The sequence below is a fragment of the Phyllobates terribilis genome, unplaced genomic scaffold (assembly GCF_046119375.1).
Source record: "Phyllobates terribilis strain yellow unplaced genomic scaffold, ASM4611937v1 Scaffold_11__3_contigs__length_659146591, whole genome shotgun sequence".
In the NCBI taxonomy this organism is placed as follows: Eukaryota; Metazoa; Chordata; class Amphibia; order Anura; family Dendrobatidae; genus Phyllobates; species Phyllobates terribilis.
Window position 1 is genome coordinate 113,527,898 of NW_027362771.1, and position 27,321 is coordinate 113,555,218.

At 43.9% G+C, this 27,321-nt stretch overlaps 1 protein-coding gene across 1 annotated transcript in view; it reads right to left on the reverse strand.

The window, feature by feature from the left end:
* Window positions 1-6,520, reverse strand: part of PAH (phenylalanine hydroxylase) — a 146,935-nt gene extending 140,415 nt beyond the window's left edge. Inside the window, exon 1 of the mRNA XM_073651525.1 lies at window positions 6,334-6,520. Within this exon, the coding sequence (XP_073507626.1) occupies window positions 6,334-6,375 (42 nt within the window). The 5' untranslated portion in view covers window positions 6,376-6,520. The remainder of the gene's footprint in view (window positions 1-6,333) is intronic.
* Window positions 6,521-27,321: the final 20,801 nt, after the last annotated feature.

Sequence of the window (27,321 nt, forward strand, 5' to 3'; positions counted from 1 at the left end):
AGGCTTCTTATTTGTTGTTCCAGAGGTGGTGGACTCTTCATGGCTCCGCACCATACCTGTCAGGACAGGGGATTCTCGTTCCAGGATTCGGGCTTCTGCCCCAACCTCCAGGGAGCGCAAGTTGGGGTTAGAGCATAGGCACTCTTTTAGAGCCTGACGTAGGTAAGGGTCTCTCAGTCCAGCCACCAGTTGATCCCACAGCACCTCATCCAGTGGGCCCAGCCCCCTGTATCTATCTTGGGTCTTCTTGGAGATGTGGGCTGTAACTTCCAGCAAAGCATTTATGTACTGGGCCACAGACTTGCCCTCCCTTTGGACCCGATAGAATAACCACATACACTGGGGTTAGAACATAGGCGCTCTTTTAGAGCCTGATGTACGTAAGGGTCTCTCAGTCCAGTCACCAGTTGATCCCGCAGCACCTTATTCAGTGGGTCCAGCCCCCTGTATCCATCTTGGGTCTTCTTAGGGATGTGGACCGTAACTTCCTGCAAAGCATTTACGCACTGGGCCACAGTCTCGTCCTCTCCTTGGACCCGATGGAATAACCGCATACATTGGGGTTAGAGCATAGGCGCTCTTTTAGAGCCTGACATAGGTAAGGATCTCTCAGTCCAGCCACCAGTTGATCCTACAGCACCTCATTCAGTAGGCCCAGCCCCCTGTATCCATCTTGGGTCTTCTTGGGGATGTGGGTCGTAACTTCCTGCAAAGCATTTATATACTGGGCCACAGTCTTGCCCTTCCCTTGGACCCGATGGAATAAACAAATACATAAGTTGCCTAAGTCCTTGTTGCCACCGTGCATGTCCTCTAAAATTCTAATTACTTTATCTACGGTGTCATGGTCCCTTGTTTGTCAGTACATTCCCGCCTGTTATGCCTCACCATGCAGGGTCAATTGGGCCAACTCTGCCTGTATGGTGGGGGTCGTAAGATCCCGAGTGAAGACCCCAGAGAGACCAGACCTGAGTGAAGGTCCCAGAGACCAGACCCGAGTAAAGACCCCAGAGAGACCAAAGCCGGGAGATCTGAACAGAGTGAGCACAGTCAGAGCCGAGAGAGACGATTAGGCTGCAGCGGAGGGACATTCGTGTGAGCCGTCACATACAGTGTAGATGTACCATACGGTACAAAGTGGGAACCGGAGCTGCGCTTCATGGAACGCAAGAGGCCAGTGTGACAAGCGGGCCGAGTAACTCACCAACCTGGGACTTGCGGCCTAGCAAGTAGTGTCGTCAACCCCCTTTAGAGTCTGTGTGATGTGTTGTGTTGCCTAGACGGTGATGATGGTGATGGGTCCAGTATTGACAGTGACGCCCTTGAGGTTGGGGTATTAGGACTAAGACATCACTGACGATAGTAATCATCTAATGGTAATAATAGAACGATAGAGTGTAAGTAGCATTGTGTTAATATCCTGTTCATATGATTCTGAATCACTTTATTTTTCCTATAACATAACTTGTTTCATTTCCACTGTTTGCGTTATCCTCTGATATTGTGCCAAAGGCACCCCCTTTGATTGTAATAACCGAATAAATAGTTGGTTAAAGTACCACTGTCTCCTCATTGTCTGTGCTGTTGTATCCACATACCTGTTAATACAATTATAGAATGCTTGACCTGCTTTGGCTATGCTCCTAATAATGCATCATGTGACAGCTCAGTACATTATATAAAAACTTAGAGAGAAGAATAAGAACCGTACTCATCTATCGTTTTGAAACACGTAGGATAGTTCTACTCTTTACAGGATGTCTTGTGTATTTTTTTTAATGCATCAATAAAAATGTAATCTTTTTATCTTAAAGGGGTACTCCAGGGAGATAAAAAAAAATTGTACTGTTAGTGCCCTCATACACAATAAAGGTGAGATGGTCAGTGCGCTTCTATTATTTTTATAACTCATGTAATTCCCTGTGACAGAATCTGCTCTTCACAGCTCCCCCCTCCATGAGACAGATAGAGACAGATATCATGGGGCTGGAGCTCTGAACAGCCTGGAGCAGGCCATGCCCCCTGCTATTATCAGGATGGCTGTTCCTTACAAGGGGGAGATAAACACTTGTGTATGATCTAATGACCCAGACGGGAGGGGGGAGCTGTTAGGAGCAGATTCTGTCACATGGAATTACAAGGGTTATAAAAATAATAGAAGCACACTGACCATCTCATCTTTATAGTGTATGAGGGCAGGAACAGTACAAACATTTTTTATCTCCCCGGAGAACCCCTTTAATCCTTTCAAAGACTAAGTGCTTTTCTCTGACTATATACTTATCCCTCTCCAACAGGGATTTTTTCTTTACACACCACATGGATGTACATATAGAAGATAAGCTGAATATATTTTTTCCTTTTTTGTTAAAGGAAGAATTTATACAAAAGTTTATGAACTCAATACTGCCATAATCTTATCTAAACCATTTTTGGAATCATTTACTCATTAACTTTAAAAATGCCATTGATTGGCTGCTTTCCTCTTCTGCACAGTGTACACAGAAAGCTGCCAATCAGTGGTGTGGGTGGGCTTATACAGAGCTTAGCATTCAGAGAACTGCTAGATCTGCAACAGATAAAACAGTGATTTTGACAAAACTACAGGAAACAGCCCAGTAAGTGACACATCACTGTCCCTAGATTATGATGCTCTCAGATGGGGTGGCAAAAACCTTGTGACAGATTCCCTTTAATTTAGAGTACAGCTAATGTACTGTAAAACAAACAACGCAAAAGTTCACATATGTAATAGGTCAATGGGTCAATGTATACTATTGATTTTCTTGCTAGATTTCGTTTCAGTATTCTAAAAACAAGGTTCAAAGACCAGGGTATTTGTCAGTTTGATTTATAAATATGGTGATCCTTATGCAATGAGGGCTTTAGACTGTTCCTCTTATTTGTTTGTGACTGGGCAACTCACACTCACTTTACACCAAATGTGAGCATTGCATGTAGTTGTCACTTAGGCTAGGTACACACTATGTTGGGCAGTGCTTGGTGGCTTCCGTCAGGGCTGGACTGGCCATCAGTAAAATGGCATATGAACCAATCCAGCAGTGGGTCACATTGGCCCAAAACACTTTTAACGACATTAGTTTCCTAAGTGAACTGATACTGTTAAAGGAGTGATCCGAAACTAACATTGATTTAATCCTAAATGTTTATATTTTTTATGCAATAGTCTAACCACTTTTCTAATATAAGAAACCTATGAATGGACTATATACTAAGGCATTCCAAACAAACATTAGATCCTACATCAGATATGGAGTATCACAGCCAAAATCAATCAAATGCAAATTTTATTACATAACACGCAATACAAGGCATACAATTAAAAGATAAAATAAAAGGAGATGTTAAAACAGAAATGAATACCACACTGGATACCTATCAGGCATATATACAAACTGCCAAAAAAAGGACTAAGTCATTCATTTGATACAACGGTTGAATTAATCAGTGTCCAAAAGACATACATAAATTCTTCAATACAGTGTTCATATCATAATAGAAAATAATTACTATCATATACCAAATGGTAAGATATAACCAGCATATAAACTAGGCCCAGAGAGAGAAAAATTACTTTATATACAATATAGTACTATAGCAATTCTGGCTGAGTCAAGATAGTCAAAACAACATATATGGGACATTGTGCAGCCAGCATTAGAGGAAAGGCAACAGCCTAGTGTTGCATAGTTAAATGCCTAAAGTTGATAGCCTATATTGTAAAATCTATGCAGGTGTGCACAGGATCCCATAGGGCACTATGGAGCGTTAGGAGATGCCCATCCAAAGAGAGACATAAGTATACAAAGATGGCAGCATGATATAGACAATCAAAAAATAGTAAAAAAGAGGCAAACCGGTGTCGTAGTCTAAGCATGTTTCGCCTTCAGCTTCTTTTTGTGAGGTAAAACATTTCCCTGCCTGTTTTTAAGCAATGTTTTACCTCAAAAAAAGAATCATCTGCAATCCCCTGCTGTAATGTCTGTATACTCTTTTGTTTCCTCCCCCGCCCAGGAGACGTGGTATGAACAGACCATGTTCCTGTACGGTCAGACACAGCCATTACACAGTACACAGCAGGAGCACATTTATAGGATTATCTCAGCACAGGAACATTTTATTTAAAAGCATCCAATTGTGGAAGTTATTATTATTCCTAGATCTATTGATTAAAATGAACTTGTGTTCGTGGGAAAGCCCTTTCAACTTGGCAGGGAAGTTGATCCAAACATCCTGGAGAACTAGCAACAGAACTATATGCTGGTAATATCTGTTTATTGTCTGCCAGTATTATTTATTTCTTATGTTGCAGTATTGATGGTTATATTTGACTTAGTAGAGTCATGTGTAATAATGATTAGCATGGTGACATTTCATCATTATGGGGTGGTATTATGTGTTCATAGTGTGGTGGTATTATTAAACCTTATATTGAAATACTATGAGTACTATTAGTCTTGCAGTAAATAATAATTTTGTCCAATATTAGGCAGAGTATATTTATAATAGAGACCCTCATCTGGGGCTGAATTTCCGTCCAAGTCCATTCCTGGCTTCCTTCTAAATCCATGAGAAACAGGATTCAGGTGTGCCCCTGAAGGAGCAATAAATTAAAAAGAGAAAAATGGAGTTCAAGTGGATTCCGTCTAAAGGGACCAATTCATCAAAGCTTTAAGGCCAGAAAACTGTGCTAAAAGCTTTAAAAAGTTGCACATTTTGTTGTGCAACAGTAAACAAAAAATGTTGCAACTTTTGGCATTTTTTCATTAGTGTGATTAAGCTACACTGAAATCGGTGTAGCTGGGGCTGGACAGGGGGTATGGCCACACATGCCTGTCAGGTTAATCAAAAATGCCAGCACTTTGTATGCCAGAAATGCTTCTACCAACATTTTTGGTGCAGTGCATGGAGGCACATACCACTTAGAAGAGGAGTTGACTTCTTTAAATGATGTATGCCTCTACTATTTCAGAAAGACTGGCGCAGCGCAATTGTGCGCTACGTGAGCCTTGATAAATTGGCCCAGTGATCTTTAGTAACAGTGTTCATTTATTTAGACAGACACAAATGTAGAAAACTACATTCTTGTCCCCTCTGAAATGATGGACACCACCACAAAAGAGCAGGTACAAAGTCCCCTTAATCTCCGGTTGTCTAATTTTTATGAATGACTCCATCAGGGGCGTATCTGCATCCAGTTTTTCAGGGATTCAGACGCAAGCCATTAAATCACTGATGAAGGCAATGTACACTTAGCGTAATAAAGATTTTTGAGCTAACATACAGTTGTGCTCAAAAGTTTACATACCCCGGCAGAATTTTTGCTTTCTTGGCCTTGTTTCAGAGAATATGAATGATAGCAAAAAAACTTTTTCTCCACTCATGGTTATTGGTTGGTTGAAGCCATTTATTGCCAAACTACTGTGTTTTCTCTGTTTGTATCCCTTTCCTGTGTTATACAGTTCAACTACCCTTTCCCGTAAATCCGTTGACAATTTTACTTTCCCCATGACTCACAATCCAGAAACGTCAGTGGCTGGATGAAAGATGCATGAGTCTGTCTGGATCCCAGAAACTCACTCAGCTTTTACGCACACACACTGATTACAAGCAACAGGTCACAGGCGAGGATGTTACCTTTAGTAGCCATTCAAACCCATTTGTGTCAAATTCTGTGCATGTTATCAGGCCAAAAACACCAGGGTATGTGAACTTTTGATCAGGGTCATTTAGATGTTTTTGGTTGTCATTAAGATTTAAAAAGAGAAAACAAAGTAAGTTGACAATAAATGGCTTCACCCAACCAATAACCATGAATGGAGAATGGAGTTTTTTGTTATCATTCATATTCTCTGAAACAAGGCCAAGAAAGCAAAAATTATGCCGAGGTATGTAAACTTTTGAGCACAAATATATGTCAGTGAGGTAAGAAGGAAATCAATAAAGAATGATGGGTAATTAACATATTCCTGTGTGCTAAAATTTTGCAGTAGAAAAAGACTGCATCACAAAAGCATGGTAGGATTCAAAAAGCATTTAACGTCCAACCACAATCTGGTATACAGAGTATAAAACATACTCAAGGTACTGACTGCTAAAGCTGACAGAATGCACTCCATGATATATAACCTTTTTGTAGTTCATTTTAGTTAAATAAAGTGAAAATAGAAAAAAATATTGTACAGTTACTGAATTAATACCATAATGTTTGCAAATAGTTTGCAAATAAATAAAAGGATACAGATCTAAAGATTTCCTACATGCAAAGAAAATCCATGTAGAACAATAAGATCCTCAATTGCTCCAACTTACATATGCATGTCCCCCATTCATTTTGCATGTATCTGCATTCATTCTTGTTTGAGGAATGATTCACTCAGGAGTTGTGAGGTCACGCAAGTCACCTATGTGAAGACTGAGATGTTAAAGCTAAGAGAAGAGTATATAAAGCCCCCTCTGCTCCAAATATCCCAGTTATTTAAACACTCCTCATCTATGTCACTAAAACCACCGCTTTTCCATCATGTGAGTGGCTGGATCTAGCCATCGCCTCCTTAGTTATTTGCTTTTAGGAAAATATACACGTGGTTCTTATCAAAAAACAAATAGCAGAGACTGTAGCCTGGTTTTCATCCAAAACATGTGTGGTACACCAAAGTGACATCAATCCCTGGTGATTACTGTCTGCATTTAGGCAACTCTCATTTATAATTGTTCATGGTTGTGGAGAAGTATGATCCACATTGTTATAGGGTGGTTAGAGGGTTGCTGTCTTCTTCCTTTACTTGTATTCTTATTTCTCTGTCTTTTTTTGCCACATTACACTCGTTATGATTTGCATCATTCTGTCTTAGCATACAAAAAATATATAAGGCTAATTTCAACATGGTACATTACAATAATACTGTATATAAAACAGTATAAAATCAATGCAATTCAATCAAAAACAGTATAAAGTCAACAATGCTGTTATTATACACAATTACACTAATAATCTAGTAATATATCTTTACCCACACATGTGTATACATGTACATATGCAAATTTACTTCCCTGATAATCTGTTTCTTTTTTATATGAGGAATAATTTATAATAAGGAATTGCATATGGGATGGCAGTGGAATAGAGATAGGATGTACAAAGGTGTAAGTTTAGTTTAAAAGGGAACTACAATGGTGGCCAAAAGTATTGGCACCCCTGCAATTCTGTCAGATAATACTCAGTTTCTTCCTGAAAATGATTGCAATCACAAATTCTTTGGTATTATTATCTTCATTTAATTTGTCTTCAATGAAAAAACACAAAAAGAATTGTCCTAAAGCCAAATTGGATATAATTCCACACCAAACCTAAAAAAGGGGGTGGACAAAAGTATTGGCACTGTTTGAAAAATCATGTGATGCTTCTCTAATTCGTGTAATTAACAGCACCTGTAACTTACCTGTGGCACCTAACATGTGTTGGCAATAACTAAATCACACTTGCAGCCAGTTAACATGGATTAAAGTTGACTCAACCTCTGTCCTGTGTCCTTGTGTGTACCACATTGAGCATGGAGATAAGAAAGAAGACCAAAGAACTGTCTGAGGACTTGAGAAACCAAATTGTGAGGAAGCATGAGCAATCTCAAGGCTACAAGTCCATCTCCAAAGACCTGAATGTTCCTGTGTCTTCCGTGCGCAGTGTCATTAAGAAGTTTAAAGCCCATGGCACTGTGGCTAACCTCCCTAGATGTGGACGGAAAAGAAAAATTGACGAGAGATTTCAACGCAAGATTGTGCGGATGGTGGATAAAGAACCTCGACTAACATCCAAACAAGTTCAAGCTGCCCTGCAGTCTGAGGGTGCAACAGTGTCAACCCGTACTATCCGTCGGCGTCTGAATGAAAAGGGACTGTATGGTAGGATACCCAGGAAGACCCCACTTCTTACCCCGAGACATAAAAAAGCCAGGCTGGAGTTTGCCAAAACTTACCTGAGAAAGCCTAAAACGTTTTGGAAGAATGTTCTCTGGTCAGATGAGACAAATGTAGAGCTTTTTGGGAAAAAGCATCAACATAGAGTGTACAGGAAAAAAAAAGAGGCATTCAAAGAAAAGAACACGGTCCCTACAGTCTAACATGGCGGAGGTTCCCTGATGTTTTGGGGTTGCCTTGCTGCCTCTGGCACTGGACTGCTTGACCGTGTGCATGGCATTATGAAGTCTGAAGACTACCAACAAATTTTGCAGCATAATGTAGGGCCCAGTGTGAGAAAGCTGGGTCTCCCTCAGAGGTCATGGGTCTTCCAGCAGGACAATGACCCAAAACACACTACCAAAAGCACTATAAAATGGTTTGAGAGAAAGCACTGGAGACTTCTAAGGTGGCCAGCAATCAGTCCAGACCAGAATCCCATAGAACACCTGTGGAGAGATCTCAAAATGGCAGTTTGGAGAAGGCACCCTTCAAATATCAGGGACCTGGAGCAGTTTGCCAAAGAAGAATGGTCTACAATTCCAGCAGAGCATTGTAAGAAACTCATTGATGGTTACCAGAAGCGGTTGTTTGCAGTTATTTTGGCTAAAGGTTGTGCAACCAAGTATTAGGCTGAGGGTGCCAATATTTTTGTCTGGCCCATTTTTGTGGTTTTGTGTGAAATGATCAATGATTTGATTTTTGCTTCATTCTCTTTTGTGTTTTTTCCTTGCAAGCAAATTAAATGAAGATAATAATACCAAAGAATTTGTGATTGCAATCATTTTCAGGAAGAAACTGAGTATTATCTGACAGAATTGCAGGGGTGCCAATACTTTTGGCCACCACTGTATATGTATATGACAAATTAACACTATATCTGGCCAGTATATGAATTGTAACCTGCTTTTTCTACAGTTTATTCCACTGAAAGCTCTATCTTTATTTTACAATCCACTCTGAGCTGGTGGAAGGAGAGCAACTGCTATGATGTCTTCCATACATGACACATAACACAGAGAGGGATTCCTGCTCTTCATTTCTTAGTTAGTACACAGAGAGCTGCAGCGACATCAGCATGGAGGAAATTATATAGCAGTCCGGAATGGTGCATATTTGAATCCAGATCTGGGGTGAAACTTCTTTGAAAGATTAACATGATCTTTCTGTGCTTGCCTATGTCTATTCTGATCCTACTCCTCACTCCTCCCTTTCTTTCTATAGAGTATGATAGGCTGTGCAATCTGACACTTCATTGTGCTGGCAGTTTGTCTTGTCTGAGCAAGACAGAGTTGAGCTATTTTTTTCATGGTGGATGTCTCATAAGTGGAGAAGGAAGCAGAATTCTCTGATAACACATATTACAAAGTTTTTTAAAAATTACTGAATCTCAATACAGTATATTGATGATGGGGTGTGGAGGATATCAAAAAGAAAATATCAACACAGTCTAAATCACATAAACATTAATACACAAAACACACACATACATAAGTCATATAGGTCCTAATATTGTATCCCTATTACTTCCATAAAATACACTGAAACATTAAAATCAGGTCACACGAATAACAATGATTATCTAGTGACATAATATCAGGGTTGACAACTTGTTTTTTATTATTTTGTTTCTGGGCAGCTCATTAATAAATCACAGACAGCCAATGATTTTTATGGACACATCAGAAAACCCTAATAAATATTTAAGATTATAAGTGATATGTGTCTACAGTCCATAATTCTAATGTAAAAATGACGCGCCCCTGGGCCTGTGTCGCGCTGCGTTGCGCACGCGGGAGCTTACCCGGAGCCGGATCTCTTGAGGGTTGTAGTCTCGTGGCGGTGATCCGGTCCGTGCCCAGGGAGTCAGACTAAGTGGCGCTGTATCAGCGGTAGATGATGGACGACTACGCCACCCGTTGAATGCAGCTATGGAGCTGCCGCTGCAGGGCAGACCGCTGAGGCCGGTGGAAGGATGGTGCAGCGTGGATGGTATAACCCCCAACGGGAGGGGTATGGCCTCAGGGCAGCCGACGTGGATGATGGGGGTAGCAGGAACCACTCAGAGACGATGCAGTGTAGTTCAGGGTCTTTACTGGTGACAAAGATAGACCCTCCCGGAGTACTGGCTAGCGGTTGGGGCCTGGTCAGTCCTTGAGCAGATGGGATCTCCCCTGGCCAGGCGGAGTTGTAGGCCTCCCAAACTAACGATACTCTTCTGGCTACCTTGCTAGAAGCGAGTATAAGTAGCCCACGTCCCTGAGTGTACCGTGTGGTGCTCACCCGTATGGCCGGTGACTCGGGGCCTTCTAGTAGCTTCCGCTCCACGACGGCGGTGCTGGTCCCATGCGTGTGACCTTGCCTTCGGGTTTCTTGGCCAGAGGACCTGAAATCCCCTGCCTGACGGATTCTGCTGCTGGGTAGGAGTTAGTCCCCACAGCCTCGGACTCCGGGTCCGGTAAGAAATCTTCTCAGTCAGGGCGAGCTCTGCAGCTGCCAGCCCCTGACTCTTTGTAACACTGCTCCCACAGAGCTCCTGTTGTTTCTTCCTATGCTGCTTCTCTTCTCTACTTCTGGCATGGCCCAGGAGCTGGGCCCAGCCGGAGCCACAGCTCCCTGTCAGCCCTCCTGGCTCAACTCTCCCTCTGAACTCTCTAACCCTGCCTCAGCCCCAGGTTTATATAGGGGAAGTCCTTCCCCTCCCAGGACTGGGCAGGTGGTGTGGCATGCATAGGATTCCTGACCAAGAGACCTCCCACCTGCTCTCAGACATAACATTGCATTACTGTGGAAACCAGACCCCTGGGGTGCCACAAAAACATTAGAAGAATTCTCTGTGAAGTGATAATTACAGTCATGGTAATCTGTACAAGTTCTTCAGAAATCATGGATACATCAATTTTGTTTATGGCCAAGGTTAAAAAGTTCTGTATTTTTATGTACTGTTCAGGATTTTCTGAACAGTTGTTTACACTGAATGATACCTGACAGGGTATGGGATGTACTAGACATTTCATTCTTGAACTTAATGTGTTAAAAGCAGGAAAATGGGATCTGAGCAACTCACACTGGTTAGTACCTCTCAAAATATGTTCAAGTAAAGACAATTGGTAAACCAGCTATAGGGTGCCCATTTGGTCTGATTGAACACAAGAGCTACTGTAACACAAATTGCTGTAAAAGTTATTGCTGGCTATAATAGAAATATGCAAGAACTCATAGCATCACCATGAAGATGGCCCAGTATTGTCACTTACCCGGGAAAGAGAGTGCTCCAAACATACTATGAGGAAAAGACAAGCTAAGAGAGGCAGTGGGATTCTCTGGGAAAGCGTTGGCCCTGTCATTCATGTAATTTTGCTTTGACATCTACCACTTACCCAAGAAAAATATTAAAATTTGAGAGTCCTCAATGGCTGATACCTTTTAATGGCTAACTGAAAAGATGGTAATAAACAGCAAGCTTTCCAGACTACTTAGGTCACTTCATCAGGCATAGTATAACACAAAATCTTAAGAGTCATATATTTATACACAACAGGACATAGCATAGTGCAGTAAATAAGACAAGTGTGATGTGAAGAAGAACTATCAATATGGGAAGGGGAGAAAACATTTATGGCAGTAAACTGTATAACGGACCCCACATTAGCCGCCAAACTGTATAATGGCCACCACATTAGTCCCCAAACTGTATAATGGCTTCCACATTAGCCCCCAAACTGTTTAAAGGCTCCCACATTGGCCTCCAAACTGTATAATGTCCTCCACATTCGCTTCCACGCTGTATAATGGCCACCTCATTAGACCCCAAACTGTATAATGGCCCCCACATTAGCTTCCATGATGTAATAATGGCCACCGTATTAGCCTCCAAACTGTATAAAGACCCAAATTGACTTCCACGCTGTATAATGGGCATTGCATTAGGCCCCAAACTGTATAAATGACCCCCACATTAGCCCCCAAAATGGTCACCACATTAGACCGAAAACTGTGTAATGGTCACCACATTAGACCACAAATTGTATAATGGTGCTCACTATAGACTCAAAACTGTATAATGACTCCCACAATAGCCCACAAACTGCACAATGCACCCCATGTTATCTTCCATACTGTAGAATGGCCCTCACATTAGCCCCCAAACTGTATAATGGCCACCGCATCAGACCACAAAATATATAATAATCCCCACTAGAGATGAGAGAATATGTTCGGGAAACGATCGTCAATGTTAAATTCAGCACAAATATGGCACATTCGGATTCGTGTTCGGGTTATCGAGCTTTTGCGCAAAAATCGGCAAATGTCGGCCCCGAACACAAACATCCCTGGTTTCCCGCGCTGTCATCTGCGTGACAGCGCGGGAATCAGGGGCTGTGACTGGCGGTAAGATCATTACCATGGGTCACAGTGCTGGGGGATCATGCAGTCAGCATGATCCCCGCAGCTGTGACAGTCACCCGTGGTAAAAAAGCGGGTGTGTTCATTGAACCATGTGGATTCACCCCATTCAGTACATTGTACTGATCAGATTTCTCTTTCAGAGACTTGCAGATATGGTGCAGAAAGTAATCATCAGCATGTCAATTCTCTGTGCGTTTTTGCAGAGTTTTTTTGCCTGCGTTTTTTCAGTGCATTCAATGGGTAAAAAACGCGGCAAAAACACACAGAGAATTGACATGCTGATGATTTTTATTTGCACCAAATCTGCAAGTCAAAAAATACTCAACGTGTGCATGACACTTCACGTTTCTCTTTCACTTTGCTGCAGAGTTTTTGATGTGTTTTTTGCATGCATTTTTTGATGCATTGAATGCTTTTTGGAGATAATTTAAGATATCTGAAAAAAGAAATGTGGGACATTGCTTTGAGGGCTCATACTCATATGCGAGAAAAACAATCCGATAAAAAATCTGATTGAACTCTGACCAATGTTATTCTATAAGTGACATCTCATCTGCAATTTTTTTCTCTGCTAAAATCGGACTGAGAAAAAAATCGCAGCATGCTGCGTATTGCCACGTATCTCGGACGAGACTCGCGAATGCAAGTCAATGGGTGCGTGAAAAAAAATCGCACGGCACTCGGACCATGCAAGTGCCGTCCGATTTTCATGCACCCATCTTCTTGAAACCCGACAATTCATCATCCGTGTACTGTAAAATCACAGCAGTACCCAACAATATAGAATAGAGAGAATATCTATACATACATAGAATAGTTAGATAGGAAGATGTCAGTGATATATATAATTAGTACAGTGACTGTGTTACTTATTGTACATATCATTTATTACTAAATTTAAAAAAATATGGCGTGAGGTCCCCCATAATTTTATCAGCAGAGGTTAAGCGGACAGCTGTGGACAGATATTTGTAGCTTGGGAAGGGGACAATAACCATGGAGCTTCCCAGGCTATTAATATCAGCCCCCAGCTGTATACTTAGCCTTTACTGGCTATTAAAATGGGGGACCCCAAAAAAGAATTGACGCAGCATCAAAAACAGGTACAATGGGCATGGGTTTTCTTATTAATGAAATAAAATGAATAATTAAATAAAAAGAATGGCGAGGGCTCCTGCGTCATTTTCATAACCAGCAGAAGGAAAGCTGGCCGCTGGGGGCTGATATTACTAGACAGGGGGGGCCATTAGCCAAATATGTTCCCTGGCTATTAATAACAGCTCACAGCTGTTTGCTTAGCCTTTACTGTCTAAATTACAGGGGGACCTCAGTAAAAAATTGACGTAGGGTCCCCCTATAAAATCTAACCAGCAAAGGCTAAACAGACAGCTGTGAGCTGGTATTAATAGCCAAGGAAAGGGCCATGGATCCCATATTAGAGCCCAAACTGTATGGTCCCTACATTAGCTTCCACGTTATATAATGGCACCCTATAAGCCCCCAAACTGTTTAATTACCCCCACGATATCTCCCACGCTGTATAATAACCACTGTATCAGCCCCCAAACTGTATTATGGCCAGCACATTAGCCCCCAATCTGTATAATGGGCACTGTATTAGACCATAAACTGTTTAATAGTCCTCATATTAGCTTTCTTGCTGTAATAATGGCCACCGTATTAGCCTCCAAACTGTATAATAGTCCCCAGGTTAGCTTTCACGCTGTATAATGGACATTGCATTAGCCCCCAAACTGTATAATGGCTCCTACATAAGGCCCCAAACTGTAAAATGGTTCCCACATTAGCCCCCAAACTGTATTATAGTCACCACAAACTGTATAGTGGCCCTGACTTTAGCTTCCACACTGTATAATCGCCACCGCATTAACTCCCAAACTGCATAATGACCACCCTATTAGACCACAAACTGTATAATGGAGTGCACATTAACTTCCACCTAGTATAATGACCACCACTTTGAACCCCAAACTGTATAATGTTCCCAAAATTGGCCACCAGTCTATATAATGACTCCCACATTAGACCCCAAACTGTAAAATGGCCCCCATACTAGCTTCCTCACTGTATAATGGCCACCACATAGGTCCCAAACTGTACAATGGCCACCACATTAGACTCTAATCTGCATATTGCACCAACATTAGCCCCTAAACTGTATAATGGTCATCCCATTAGACTCCAGATTGTTTAACGGCCTCCGCATTTGACCCAAAACTGTATAATGGCCCCCATATTAGGCACCAAATTATATAATGACTCTCACATTAGACCCCAAACTGAATAATGGTCCCCACATTAGTTCCCAAACTATATTATGGCCACCACATTAGCCTCCAAACTTTATATTGGCCCACATGTTAGCTTCCACACAATATAATGGCCCCCACATTAGCTTCCACTCAGTCTAATGGCCACCATATTAGCTCCCAAACTGTATAATAACCACCACTATAGCTTACATGCTGTATAATATTCACCGCATGTACCCCAAACTGTATAATGTCCACCACATTAGACCCCAAACTGTACAATGGCCCCCACTTTATATCCCAAACAGAATAATGATTCTCACATTAGCCCCAAAACTGTATAAGGGTCCCCAAATTAGCCCCCAAACTGTATTGTGGCCACCGCATTAGTACCCAAACTGTATAATAGCCATCACAATAGCTTTCACGCTGTATAATATTTACTGCATATGCCCCAAACTGTATAATGGCCACCACATCAACCCCCAAACTGTACAATAGCCATCGCATTAGACTACAATCTGAACAATGGCCCACACATTAGCTTTCACAATGTATAATGGCCACCACCCACCACCTTAAACGCAAACTATATAATGGTTCTTACATTAACCCCCAATCTGTATAATGGCCCCCACATTGGACCTCAAACTGTATAATAACTCCTACATTAGACCCAAAACTGTACATTGGTTCCCACATTGGCCCCCAAACTGTATTATAACCACCACATTAGCCCCCAAACTGTATAATAGCTTCCATGTTGTATAATGGCCAACACATTAGACCACAAATTGTATAATAGAGCCCAAATTGTCTCCCAATCTGTATAATGACTCCCACATTAGACCCCAAACTATATAATGGTCCCTACATTAGCTTCCATGCTATATAATAGCCACTGTATAGGCCCTCAAAATGTATAATTGCCTCCACGTTAGCTTCCAAGCTGTATAATGGCCACCACGTCAGCCCCCAAACTTTATAATGGCCCCTACATTAGACCCCAAAACTGTATTATGGGCACCACATTAGCTCCCAAAATGTATAATGACCACTGCATTAGACCACAAACTGTTTAATAGCCCCTACATTAGCTTCTTTGCTGTAATAATGGCCACCGTATTTGCCTCCAAACTGCTTTCATGCTGTATAATGTACAATGCATTAGCCCACAAACTGTATAATGGCTCCTACATAAGCCCCAAATTGTAAAATGGTTCTCATATTAGCCCCCAAACTATATAATGGCCTCCACATAAACCCCAAACTGTATAATGACTCCAACATTAGATTCCATGCTGTATAATGGCCACTGCATTAGCCCCAAACTGTATAACGGTCCCCACATGATCCCCCAAACTGTATAATGGCCCCCACATAAGCCCCCAAACTGTATACTGGCGTCCACATAAGCCCCCAAACTGTATAATGGCCACCACATTATACCTCAAACTGAATAATAGCCACCGCATTAGCTTCAATGCTGTAATAATCCCCACCGTATTAGCCTCCAAACGATATAATGGCCTCCACATTTGCATCCACTCTGTATAATGAACACCGCATTAGCCCCCAAACTGTATAATGGCCCCCGCATTAGACCCCAAACTGTATAATAACTCCTATATTAGACCTAAAACTATATATTGGTTCCCACATTGGCCCCCAAACTGTATTATAGCCACCACATTAGCCCTCAAACTGTATAATAGCTTCCATGCTGTATAATGGCCAACGCATTAGACCACAAACTGTATAATGGTCCCTACATTAGCTTCTATGCTGTATAGGCCCCCAAACTGTTTAATTGCTCCCACGATAGCTTCCACTCTGTATAATAGCCACTGCATCAACCCCCACACTGTATAATGGCCCCCTCATTAGACCCCAAAACTGTATTATGGCCACCACATTAGCCCCCAAAATGTATAATGGCCACTGCATTAGACCACAAATTGTTTAATAGCCGCTACATTAGCTTCTTTGCTGTAATAATTGCCACAGTATTAGCCTCCAAACTGTATAATGGTCACCAGGTTAGATTTAATGCTGTATAATGGACAATGAATTAGCCCACAAACTGTGTAATGGCTCCTATGTAAGCCACAAACTGTATAATAGTCCCCAGGTTAGCTTTCACGCTGTATAATGGACACTGCATTAGCCCACAAACTGTATAATGGCTCCTACATAGGCCCCAAACTGTAAAATTGTTCCCACATTAGCCACCAAACTGTATTATAGCCACCACATTAGCCCCCAAACTGTATAGTAGCCCTCACTTTAGCTTCCACGCTGTATAATCGCCACCGCATTAACCCCCAAACTGCATAATGTCCACCGTATTAGACCACAAACTGTATAATGGAGTGCACATTAGCTTCCACTCAGTATAATGGCCACAGTATTAACCCCTAAACTGTATAATAGCCACCACAATAGGTTCCACACTGTAAAATGCCCACCACATTAACCCTCAAACTGATTATTGGCCACTGCATTAGCCCCAAAACTATATAATGGCCCCGACATTAGACCCCAAACTGTATAATGGAGCCCATATTAGCCCCCAAACTGCATTATGGCCACTGCATTAGCCCCCAAACTGTATAATGGCCACCATTTTAGCTTTCATGCTGTAAAATAGCCACTGCATTAATCCCCAAACTGTTTATTGGTTTATTGGCCACTGCATTAGCACCAAAACTATATAATGGCCACCACATTAGAACCCAAACTGTATAATGTCCCCCACATTAGCCACCAAACTGTATAATGGCCACCACATTAGACCCACACTATATAATGGCCCCCACATTGGACCCCAAACTGTATGAAGACTCCAACTTTTGATCCCAAATTATATAATGGCCCCCACATTAGCTTTCTTGCTGTATAATGGCCCCATACTTTATAAGGGTCCTCAAGGTAGTCCCTATAATGTATAAGGGTCCATCCCACACTGTTTTAGGGTCCCCTCACAGTAACCCCCACACTATATGAGGGTCCCCCATTGTTTATTATTCCCCCTCAAGTTTTAATTAAAATAACATCATATACTCAATCCAGGATCCTGACGAGTCTTCCTCCATCACCCCGATGCATGCACAGGACTTCATCGCTCTGAGCTGGGACTCTGACATCCTGTACATGTGTTGGCACCTTGGCTGTTCTATAGACCGCAGGCTTAAAGCAATCTGCTGCCTTAAAGCCACCTGCTGTCTACAGAAGACAGAGCGGTAGTGACGGGGAGATCATGTCTCCCTTCTCTACACCAGGGCTTAACTGTGTCGGCGTGCTGCACACACTGATACAGTTAAGGGTAGCGCAGCTCTGGATAAGCCTCTCACAGCGTGGGACCCAGGGAAACCACCCTCTCTGCCCCTCCAGTAGCTGTGCTACTGCATCCAGTGCCCTGTACTCCCCTCTGGATGAAGTTATAATAATAATAATAATCTTTTTATTTATATAGCGTCAACATATTCCACAGCGCTTTACAATTCAGACAATTTACAGACATTACCACAGGGATGGTGCCCAGACTTAATGAGCGCTCACTGGTAATTACTGAGATCTGAAGGCTGCAATGATATGACTGCTCTGCTTAGATCAGAGTAATTTCCCACAGAGCTGTGTGTCTAATCCTTTCACGTGAGATACAGTGCATTGGGCCATGTATCTGGTCCTACCATATGAGATACAGTCCACTAAGCTGTTTATCTAATCCTGTCATGTGTGATACATTCCACTGAGCCCATATATCTAATCCTATCATGTATGATACAGTGTTCTGAGCCATGTATTAATCCTATAATTTGTGATAGCCTGCTGAGCCATGTGTCCAATCCAATCATGAGTGATACACTTCACTGAACTATCTATCTAATCCCATCATGTCTCATACAGTCTGCTGAGCTGTGTATCTAATCCTATCAAGTGAGATACTGAATGCTGAACTGTGCATGTAATTGTATATGTGATGATGTCTGCTGAGCGGTGTATTCAATGCTATTTATGTGTGAGAGTCTACTGAGCTATGAATTTAATACTATCATGTGTGATAGTGAATGCTGAGCCAAGTATCTAATTCTATTATGTGTGATTCAGTCCACTAAGCCGTGTATCTAATCCTTTCCTGTGTGATACAATGCGCTGAACCATGTGTCAAATACTATTGTGATACAGTGTGTTACACTATGTACAGTATCTAATCCTATTATATGTGATACAGTGCACTGAGCCATGTGTCTAATCCTATTGTTATGCACATGCACTACTGACTGCTGAGCTGTATAGCGAATACTATCATGTGAGATACTGTACAGTATGCAGAGCTGTGTATTTAATCCTATCACGTAAAATACAGTCCATTGAGCCGTGTATCTAACCCTGTCATGTGTGATACAATGCGCTGAGCCATGTGCCTAACTCTAATCCTATTGTGATGCACGTGCAATACTGACTGCTGAGCTGTATATCTAATCTTATCATGTAAGATACAGTCTGCATAGCTGTGCCTCTATCCTTATGTGTGATACTGACTGCTGAGCCATGTATCTAATCAGTGTCAGACTGAAGAACATTTGGCCCACAAGAGGATTTGATTTTGAGGGCCCACCTTTCTCCCGCACTCAAGAGCCCCATTGCAGCTGCAAGGTTTACACCATGAACTCCCCTGAAGGAGAAACCAGGGCCCACCGGAGGATTCTCCAGTTCTCTGGTGGACCAGTCCAACCCTGTATCTAATTATATCATAGGATTAGATACATACCCCAGCAATCAACATCATATCATGTAAAATAGTGTTCAGAGCTATATATCTTATTACATCATGTGACATACAGTCTGCAGAATTGTGTATCTAATCTTAACATATGAGGTACTTTTTCCTGAGCTATGTACAGTTGAAACCAGAAGTTTACATTGTAAAGCAGCGCTAGTCATCATAATGGGGGTTACTCGCTGCACCGGGTCAATTAAGGCAAATAAGCAATGTCTTTACGCTTTTCTCACAATGTTGCAGTTTATTACATCATAAGCCACAGTTCACCGGGTCCAACTCCGTGGCACGCCGACACACATATCTACAATATTCATGAGACAAGTAGCACACTGGCCCACTTGCTCCAGGTTACAGCCTACGGCAAGGTAATAAATTATCAATGTCCATAACACAGTCCATGTAACAAAGTGTATTACCTTTGCCGGGTTTTAGCTGCTACAGTCCGTTTATTCCGCCACCACTGTGGCTTTGCGGCTTTCCCAGGTGGGGGTCTCTAGCCGTCGTCCCCTCGTAGGCTACAGGTATGTCTTCCACACTTGACATCCAGCCTGCGCCTTTCAGGGTTCTTCACCAAGCCGGCTCTCCCTCAAAGGCCACTGACATCCACGCACAGGATCCAGGCTCGGCCTTCCAGGCTGCCAGGCTTCACTCTCGGCCTCCCTAGGCCTCTCACAAATGGTGTCCCACACACACGGAGCACAGGCCTCACGCCTCACACCAAACACACCTGTCTCAAATTACCAGGGTTTATATATCCTGTGCGCACACACACACAAACTGACAGGACCTTGCTGATGTCACAGTCATGTGATCAGTCAGCTGTGTGTATAGGTCCTGTGTGCTGTCCCAGTCATGTATACAGACCTTTACTGTGCATACAGGACCTGTGTGATGTCACAGTCATGTGACCAGTCACCTGAGGGGAAAGGTATATGGTCAGGTAAAACACATCCTAGACCATTACCGTAATGCCAGCACGTCGCTGCATTACAACATACACTATATAAAAAGATACATATGTATGTTTTCTTCAATATCTGACATGAAATCAGAATAAATCTTTCCCGGTTTAGGTCAATTAGGATTACCATAATTTTTAATATTTGCCAAATGCCAGAATAATGAGAGAGAGAGAATGTTTTAAGGCATTTTTATTACTTAATTATTTATTATTATTCTTTATTATTAATTATTTATTATTATTCAGAATTGTGCTTTTTCAGCTCTCTAAAGAAATGTAATAAAATGCAATCAAAACATTGTTTGTACCCCAAATAAACATGTCAGCTGCAAGCGCTCATTGGTGACACACATAAGTATCACATTGCAGTCACTAACAAAATGGCTTTGCACGGTAATCTTAAACTTCACCCACAGTTATCCTAACACCCAGAACGGAGGGGAGAAGGGATGTCAGACACAAATGGACAAATCTCCCCCACTTTTACTGCAGTCGTAAAGTGAGCTTACATTACAATAGGATTTCATGATAAATGTCAGCTGCTGCTCCTCCTAGTGTTTAAAAACAAAAATTGTCAAACCTTTTTAAATCATTTTTCATAATTTATACGATTAAAAAATGTTGCATAGCTTTTTTCATTAAAACTTTATATGTTTTCAATTGTTGAATTTTTTTTTCAGATAACACATTCCCGTTAAAATGATATAGGCATGGCAATAGAAGGGAATTTGCATGACAAAAAGGTAACTAAGTTAACCATGTGGTATCTCCAGTGCAACAGAGTCAATAGTAGCCCATAGCATCTAATAATGGACACAACAGTCCTGAACATAACAATGAGGTCCATGCAATGTCTGGGGATTTTTTGTAAAAAAGTGGCAGATATATTTTTAACCCTCTTACAACTTGGCCTACAGAAATTGGCAGATTTATTTTTACCCTCGTACAACTTGGCTTCCAAATTGTCCAGATATCCTGTAGTATTTGGTCACGGATCAGAGACAGGACTGTCCCAATTGGGTACACCTTGTCGCGGAGGGATGGCTTTTACGCTTTTTTGATCAAATTAGCATTAACTAAGTATCCCATGTTATTTGCATGTACTGTTAATATTTACTGCAGGGTATTTGTTCATTTGTTTTTATCTTTGGTTTTGTCCTTATGTCACTACCAGCCTCCTCCAAATCTCTCTAATGCATCTTTGCCTTGAATTGTGGTGTGCTGTGCCTGTCTTCAATAACATATTGCACTTCTACCAGTTTTCCGAAGGACTGTCAGTACAATGATGAAGCTGTTCACCTGACATTGATAGGGATGCTCCAAAGCCCAGTGGACCCTGGTCTCTGCTGAGGTTTGTCTGGTGATAACACTAGCCCTGACCTCAAAATCAGCACAAGAGAAGTAATGCAATGTATTTACAAAGTTACTCAACCTTTAACATCGGTTATATCTACAGTATATGTATATACTGTAAAATGGTAATCTACTGTTCTATGCAAAGCTTCCATATTGGGGCAAAAGTCAAGGCGTGACACAAAATGATTCAGCTTATTCCACACAAAAAATATAGCATAATAAATCTGCTATTCTGCTTTTGTTTTAAACACTTTGCTCCTACTTTCTTATGGAACGTTATCCAACACCCCTGTCTTCAAGGGTGAGCCTATTATATAGCTGTAATTTTTCACCACGATCTTGTAAAAAAATAAATAAATTGCGTCCCGGGGGCGTTGCAGAGCCCAAACGGCATACTGTTGAACTTGCATAATCCCATCGGGGTGGTGAAGGCTGTCTTCTCCCGGTCTTCCTCAGCAACAGAGACTTGCCAGTACCCACTAGTGAGATCCAATGTGGAGAAGTAATTGGCAGATTTTAGTGCAGCCAGGGATTCCTCTATACAGGGCAAAGGGTATGCATCTTTATGTGTTATTCGATTAATTTGTCTAGAATCTACACACATCCTCATGCTACCGTCCTTCTTTCTGACCAGGACCAGGGGAGCTGCCCAGGGGCTACAGCTATCCCTTACTACCCCTGCCATTTTCGTGTCATGCAACATTTCCTTGGCTTTTTGGTAATGTGCTGGTGGTATGGGTCTGTAACGCTCCTTAATGGGTGGATGGTTACCGGTGGGTATGTGGTGTTGTACCCCTTTAACCCTTCCAAAATCAAGTGTGTGCTTACTAAACACTTGTTCATATTCCTGAACCACTCTGTAAACACTGTGTTTTTGATGGACAGGAGTGGCGTCAGTTCCAACATGGAGCTGTTGACACCAGTCCTCCAGCTGAGCTTCGGAGTCATTGTCCTCCACTGTGTCTGGTGGGGTCAAGGATTCCACTGTGTGTATGGCATCATTATTCACAGTATACAATCTGGCAACAGTGGCGTATCGTGGCAATTTAACTTCCTCCTCCCCACAATTTAGGAGACGTACAGGTACCCTTCCATTGCGTACATCAACTACCCCTCTAGCAGTTAGGAGTGTAGGTCTGTGCTCTGAGCTAATGGGCTCCACTACCGCCTGGTAGTTCTGTCCCTTGAGACCTATTGCTGCCCTACACCAAATCAGCATTTCACTCATTGGGGGAATCACAATGAGTATCGGGTCTGTCACCCGTACATTACCAATCTCACCACCTGTTAGTTTTACCTGTTGCTAGTACAAGAGGGCTCGAAATTCTTTCTAGAGCACCTTCCTCTGCCCTGGTTTGGCAGTGTCAGCCATCTGTTGGAGTAAGAAAAACACTTTCCCAAACAGTTACCAACAATATTTGTACCAAGTATCATATACAAGTCTGTATCACCAGGGTTAGACTCCACTACAATCAGCCCTTGGTCCTTTACTTCCGCTCTCCCCACCTTCACTGTCACGTCCTTAACCCCTACTAGGTTAAGAGGAAGGCCATTGGATGCATACACAGAGAGATTTGGGGCTGGCGGATGGAGTTCATCTATGGACCAGTACCTTTTGTAGAGGACATCAGGTATGATGGTTGCCTGTGAGCCGGTGTCCAGTAATGCTGGTGTTGCTATTCTGTCCAGCACGATGGACAGGAAAGGCCTTCCTCCTACAAACCGGTAGTACCAGCTGGATGGGCCTGGTTGATCTACTCCTGGGTGTCGGCCCTTGGCCCCAGGGTTTACACGTTTAAAGGACAGTTCCGCGCGGTGTGGCCTGCCTTGTGGCAACGGTAGCAGATGAATTCTCCCAGAGGGCGACGTTGGTCATTGGTCCTCCCATGGGGTGGCGTTGTCCTCCTTCTTCTCCTCATCCAGGGGACATCTTCAGGACAGTCGGCAAGTAGGATCCTTCCTTCCGGCTCGGGCTCCGTCTGTAGCTTCAGGGTGCTCAGGACAGTGGCCAGGGTTTTACTTAGCTGAATCACTTCAGAGCGCAGGCTGTCCAGCTTGCTAGGTGGCACTGTTTTCATTTTTGTTTCAGCTGTTAATGAAGGAGCAGTGGGTGCTGCGGGCATTGGGGTGGCCCCACCCTGGTAACGCTGGACAGCAGTATCTGATGGTTCCAGGGGCTGCAGACCCTTAATAGCCATGTCCTTCAGGGCGTCAAAGGTGGCATTTGGATGATCTAAGGCCCACCACCGTACGGTTCTGCTCTCCTCCTGAGGCCTCAACCCCCCGGATGAACTGTTCTGTCAGCATTTTGTCCTCACCATGTATGGCTGGCTGGACTAACCCGTTTCAGGGCCCGCAGGGCTTTCTGTAAGCGCCAGGCGTAGTCCCGGATACTGTCCTCAGGTTTCTGGGTACAGTGGTAGAACCTCATCCGGAGATCTGTCTCAGTGCGGTTTTCAAACACAGTTTGCAGTCTCTTAAAGATAATGGATACTGATTCCTGGTCTGCGGCTGGCCAGGTTTCAACTTCCCGCTCTGCGGCACCAGTCAATTGTCCCAGCATAACAGCGGCTCTCTGCTTACCAGTCATTGAGTACATATCCAGTACACCGCATATTTTCCTTTTGAATCCAGACAGGGTGTCTGGTTTGCCGTCATACTGGGGAAGCCATTTTGCTCCAGGGATATACGGCAGGGCCATGGGTATTAAGGAGTCACGACCCCTGCTGGTGGGCCGGCCTCTCCGGCCTGAGCAGCGCCAGGCGCGAGTTTAGCATCACGAGTGTTAACTGATGCTCCGGCGTTTTGCTGGTCGTCGGCCATTGTTGCGCCCCCCTAGTGAACCGTAGCCTACCTCCTTTACTTTAATCGGGTAGGCCGCAGTTCCTCAGACGACGGTCTCCTTCCAGGACCTGACGCTTCCTGGTTCGGCGTCGAGGCGCGAGGCGGGGCTTGATTTTCGCACACTTCCAACAGTCATGCCTCTCTGATTCCCGCAGTTACACTCCTCTTCTTCCCGTGCGGCGGCGCGGTAATGGCAGCGATGTTCACCACAGTTAAAACACAGTTCAAATACGGCACACAGTAGCCGGTGGCAACGGGCACGAAATCCTGTTCGTGACACCAGGAAAGAGAGCTGTGTCACCCAGGGGGAATATAGGGGACTCGGTACCCGGGCCTTTTACCTTGTTTAGGATGTCACGGCAGTCGGCTCCCGGGCCCGTACTCTGGGTCTCTCTTTAAAAAGGGGTTTTAGTATACAGTTTGTCTCGTGACGCCAACTGTGGTTTCTGGTAATGGTTACCGGCGCTGCTGCAGACCTCCGGGGGGGTGATGGGATGGCAGTTGGGATGTTTCTGCTCCCCACAGGTGGAGCGGGCCCCCGGGGCAGTGGAGGTGCAAATGGTGGTGATACTGGGGCTTGCAGTGCAGGAGAGATGGCGCAGCAGGAGTAACTGACAGAGACAGGAGATTCACTTCAGTACCTTTACTGGTGCGGATGTCAGGTACGGTCCAGGGTACTCGGTAGGAAGGGTGCACTTCAGGACTTCTCCCCAGTGAGCGGTTATAAGGCCTCCTGGTCCGTGTCTCCCTCTCTCTAAGCTCCTGGCCAGCCTGCAACTGGGCCTAGCTTCTGTGTCGTGCTGTTCCTTCACCTGTCGCTTGGTAGTAGGACCTTTTTCTGGCAACCACTATCCCTGGACGCCGGGGCCTTCGTGGTTCCTAGTCCTGTCAAGGGTTTAGCTTCAGGTCGACCAGGGACTTGTAGTCCTCCTGGTATGCCGGTGATCCCTACTGGGTATAAAGGACCCTGTAGGCGCTGACCCGGTGTCCGGTTCATGTCTTGGGGTGAGCCTATAATGTTCCTCTGCCCCCCTCAACTCCTCTCTCCTCTCCTCCTTGCCTCCGGCCACACTCGGGGCCCTCAATACAGCAGAAGACGTGCTGCGTCTTCACTGCTCTCAGTGGCAGCACACTCTCTGACTAAAACTCAGACTGAACTCAACTGCCTAACTCCAGCCTCCATATACATATCCCTAACGGGCTCCCTCTGGTGATATGAGGTAGAAGGGTGGAGGTGTTTGTTTGTAACGAGGGCCTCTTGTGGAGAAGTCCACCCATGCTCCCTTTTGGGTCCTGTGGTACCTGTGAACAGCAGGGTGCCACAGATACAGAATAATATTTACATACTCCCCTGACTACAGATATGTACCCCTCCCCATTAATATACTATTAGCCACTTAGTAATCAAAATATAAAGTGATAAGCAGCACTGTACCCCCATTAACTATAATCTCCACCGGCCAATAATATAAATTATTCAGTCTCTGTGACTCTCCCCAATTAACTGTAAGGCTATGTGCGCAAGGAAAATATACAAGGCTTTAAAGTACAAACAAAGTGAAACCCCTATCATTGCTCTCTCCCAGCACCCCCATCATTGCTCTCTCCCAGCACCCCCATCATTGCTCTCTCCCACCACCCCCATCACTGCTCTCTCCCAGCACCCCATCATTGCTCTCTCCCAGCACCCCCATCATTGCCCTGTCCCAGCATCTCCATCATTGCTCTCACCCACCACCCCCTCATTGCTCTCTCCCAGCACCCCCATCATTGCTCTCTCCCAGCACCCCCATCATTGCTCTCTCCCAGCACCACCATCTTTGCTCTCTCCCAGCACCCCGCATCATTGCTATCTCCCACCACCCCCATCATTGCTCTCTCCCACCACCCCAATCATTGCTCTCTCCCACCACCCCCGTCATTGCTCTCTCCCAGCACCCCCGTCATTGCTGTCCCCTTCCCCACCATCCCCATAATTGCTCTCCCCATCCTCATCATTGCTTCCCCCGTGTCCACCATGCTCATCATTGCTCTCCCCATCCCCATCATTGCTCTCCCTAGCTGCATCATTGCTCTCCCTAGCCTAGCTGCAACATTGCTCTCCCCAGCCCCATCATTGCTCTCTCCAGCCCCATCATTGCTCTCCCCATTCCCATAATTGCTCTTCCCATCATTACCCTCCCTAGCCACATCATTGTTGTCCCAAGCCCCATGATTTCTCTCCCCAACATTTCCCTCCCCACCCCCATCATTGCTGTCCCCATCCCTATCACTGCTCTCCCCATCATTGCTCTCCCCATCTCCATCATTGCTCTCCCCAGCCACATCATTGCTCTCCCCATCCCCATCATTGCTCTACCCAGCCCCATCATTACTCTCCCCAGCCCCACCATCCCCATCATTGTTCTCCCCAGCCCCACCATCCCCATCATAGCTTGCCCCAGCTCCACCATCCCCATCATTGCTCTCCCCATCCCCATCATTGCTCTCCCCCACCTCCCCTCATTCCCCTGTTCCTCTCCGTAAAAAAAACAAAAAAAAAACAACTTACCTCTCAGCCCACTCCCCAGCAGCATCTTCATTGCCGGCAACTTTCTCCCTGACGTCATCAAGCTGCGCGCATCTGTGTCAGGTAGGAAGCACCAAGCAGGAAGCAGGACTGATACCTCAAGCTCCGCTGCCATTTTCTCCTGTCAGCAGCGGAGCTGGAGGGA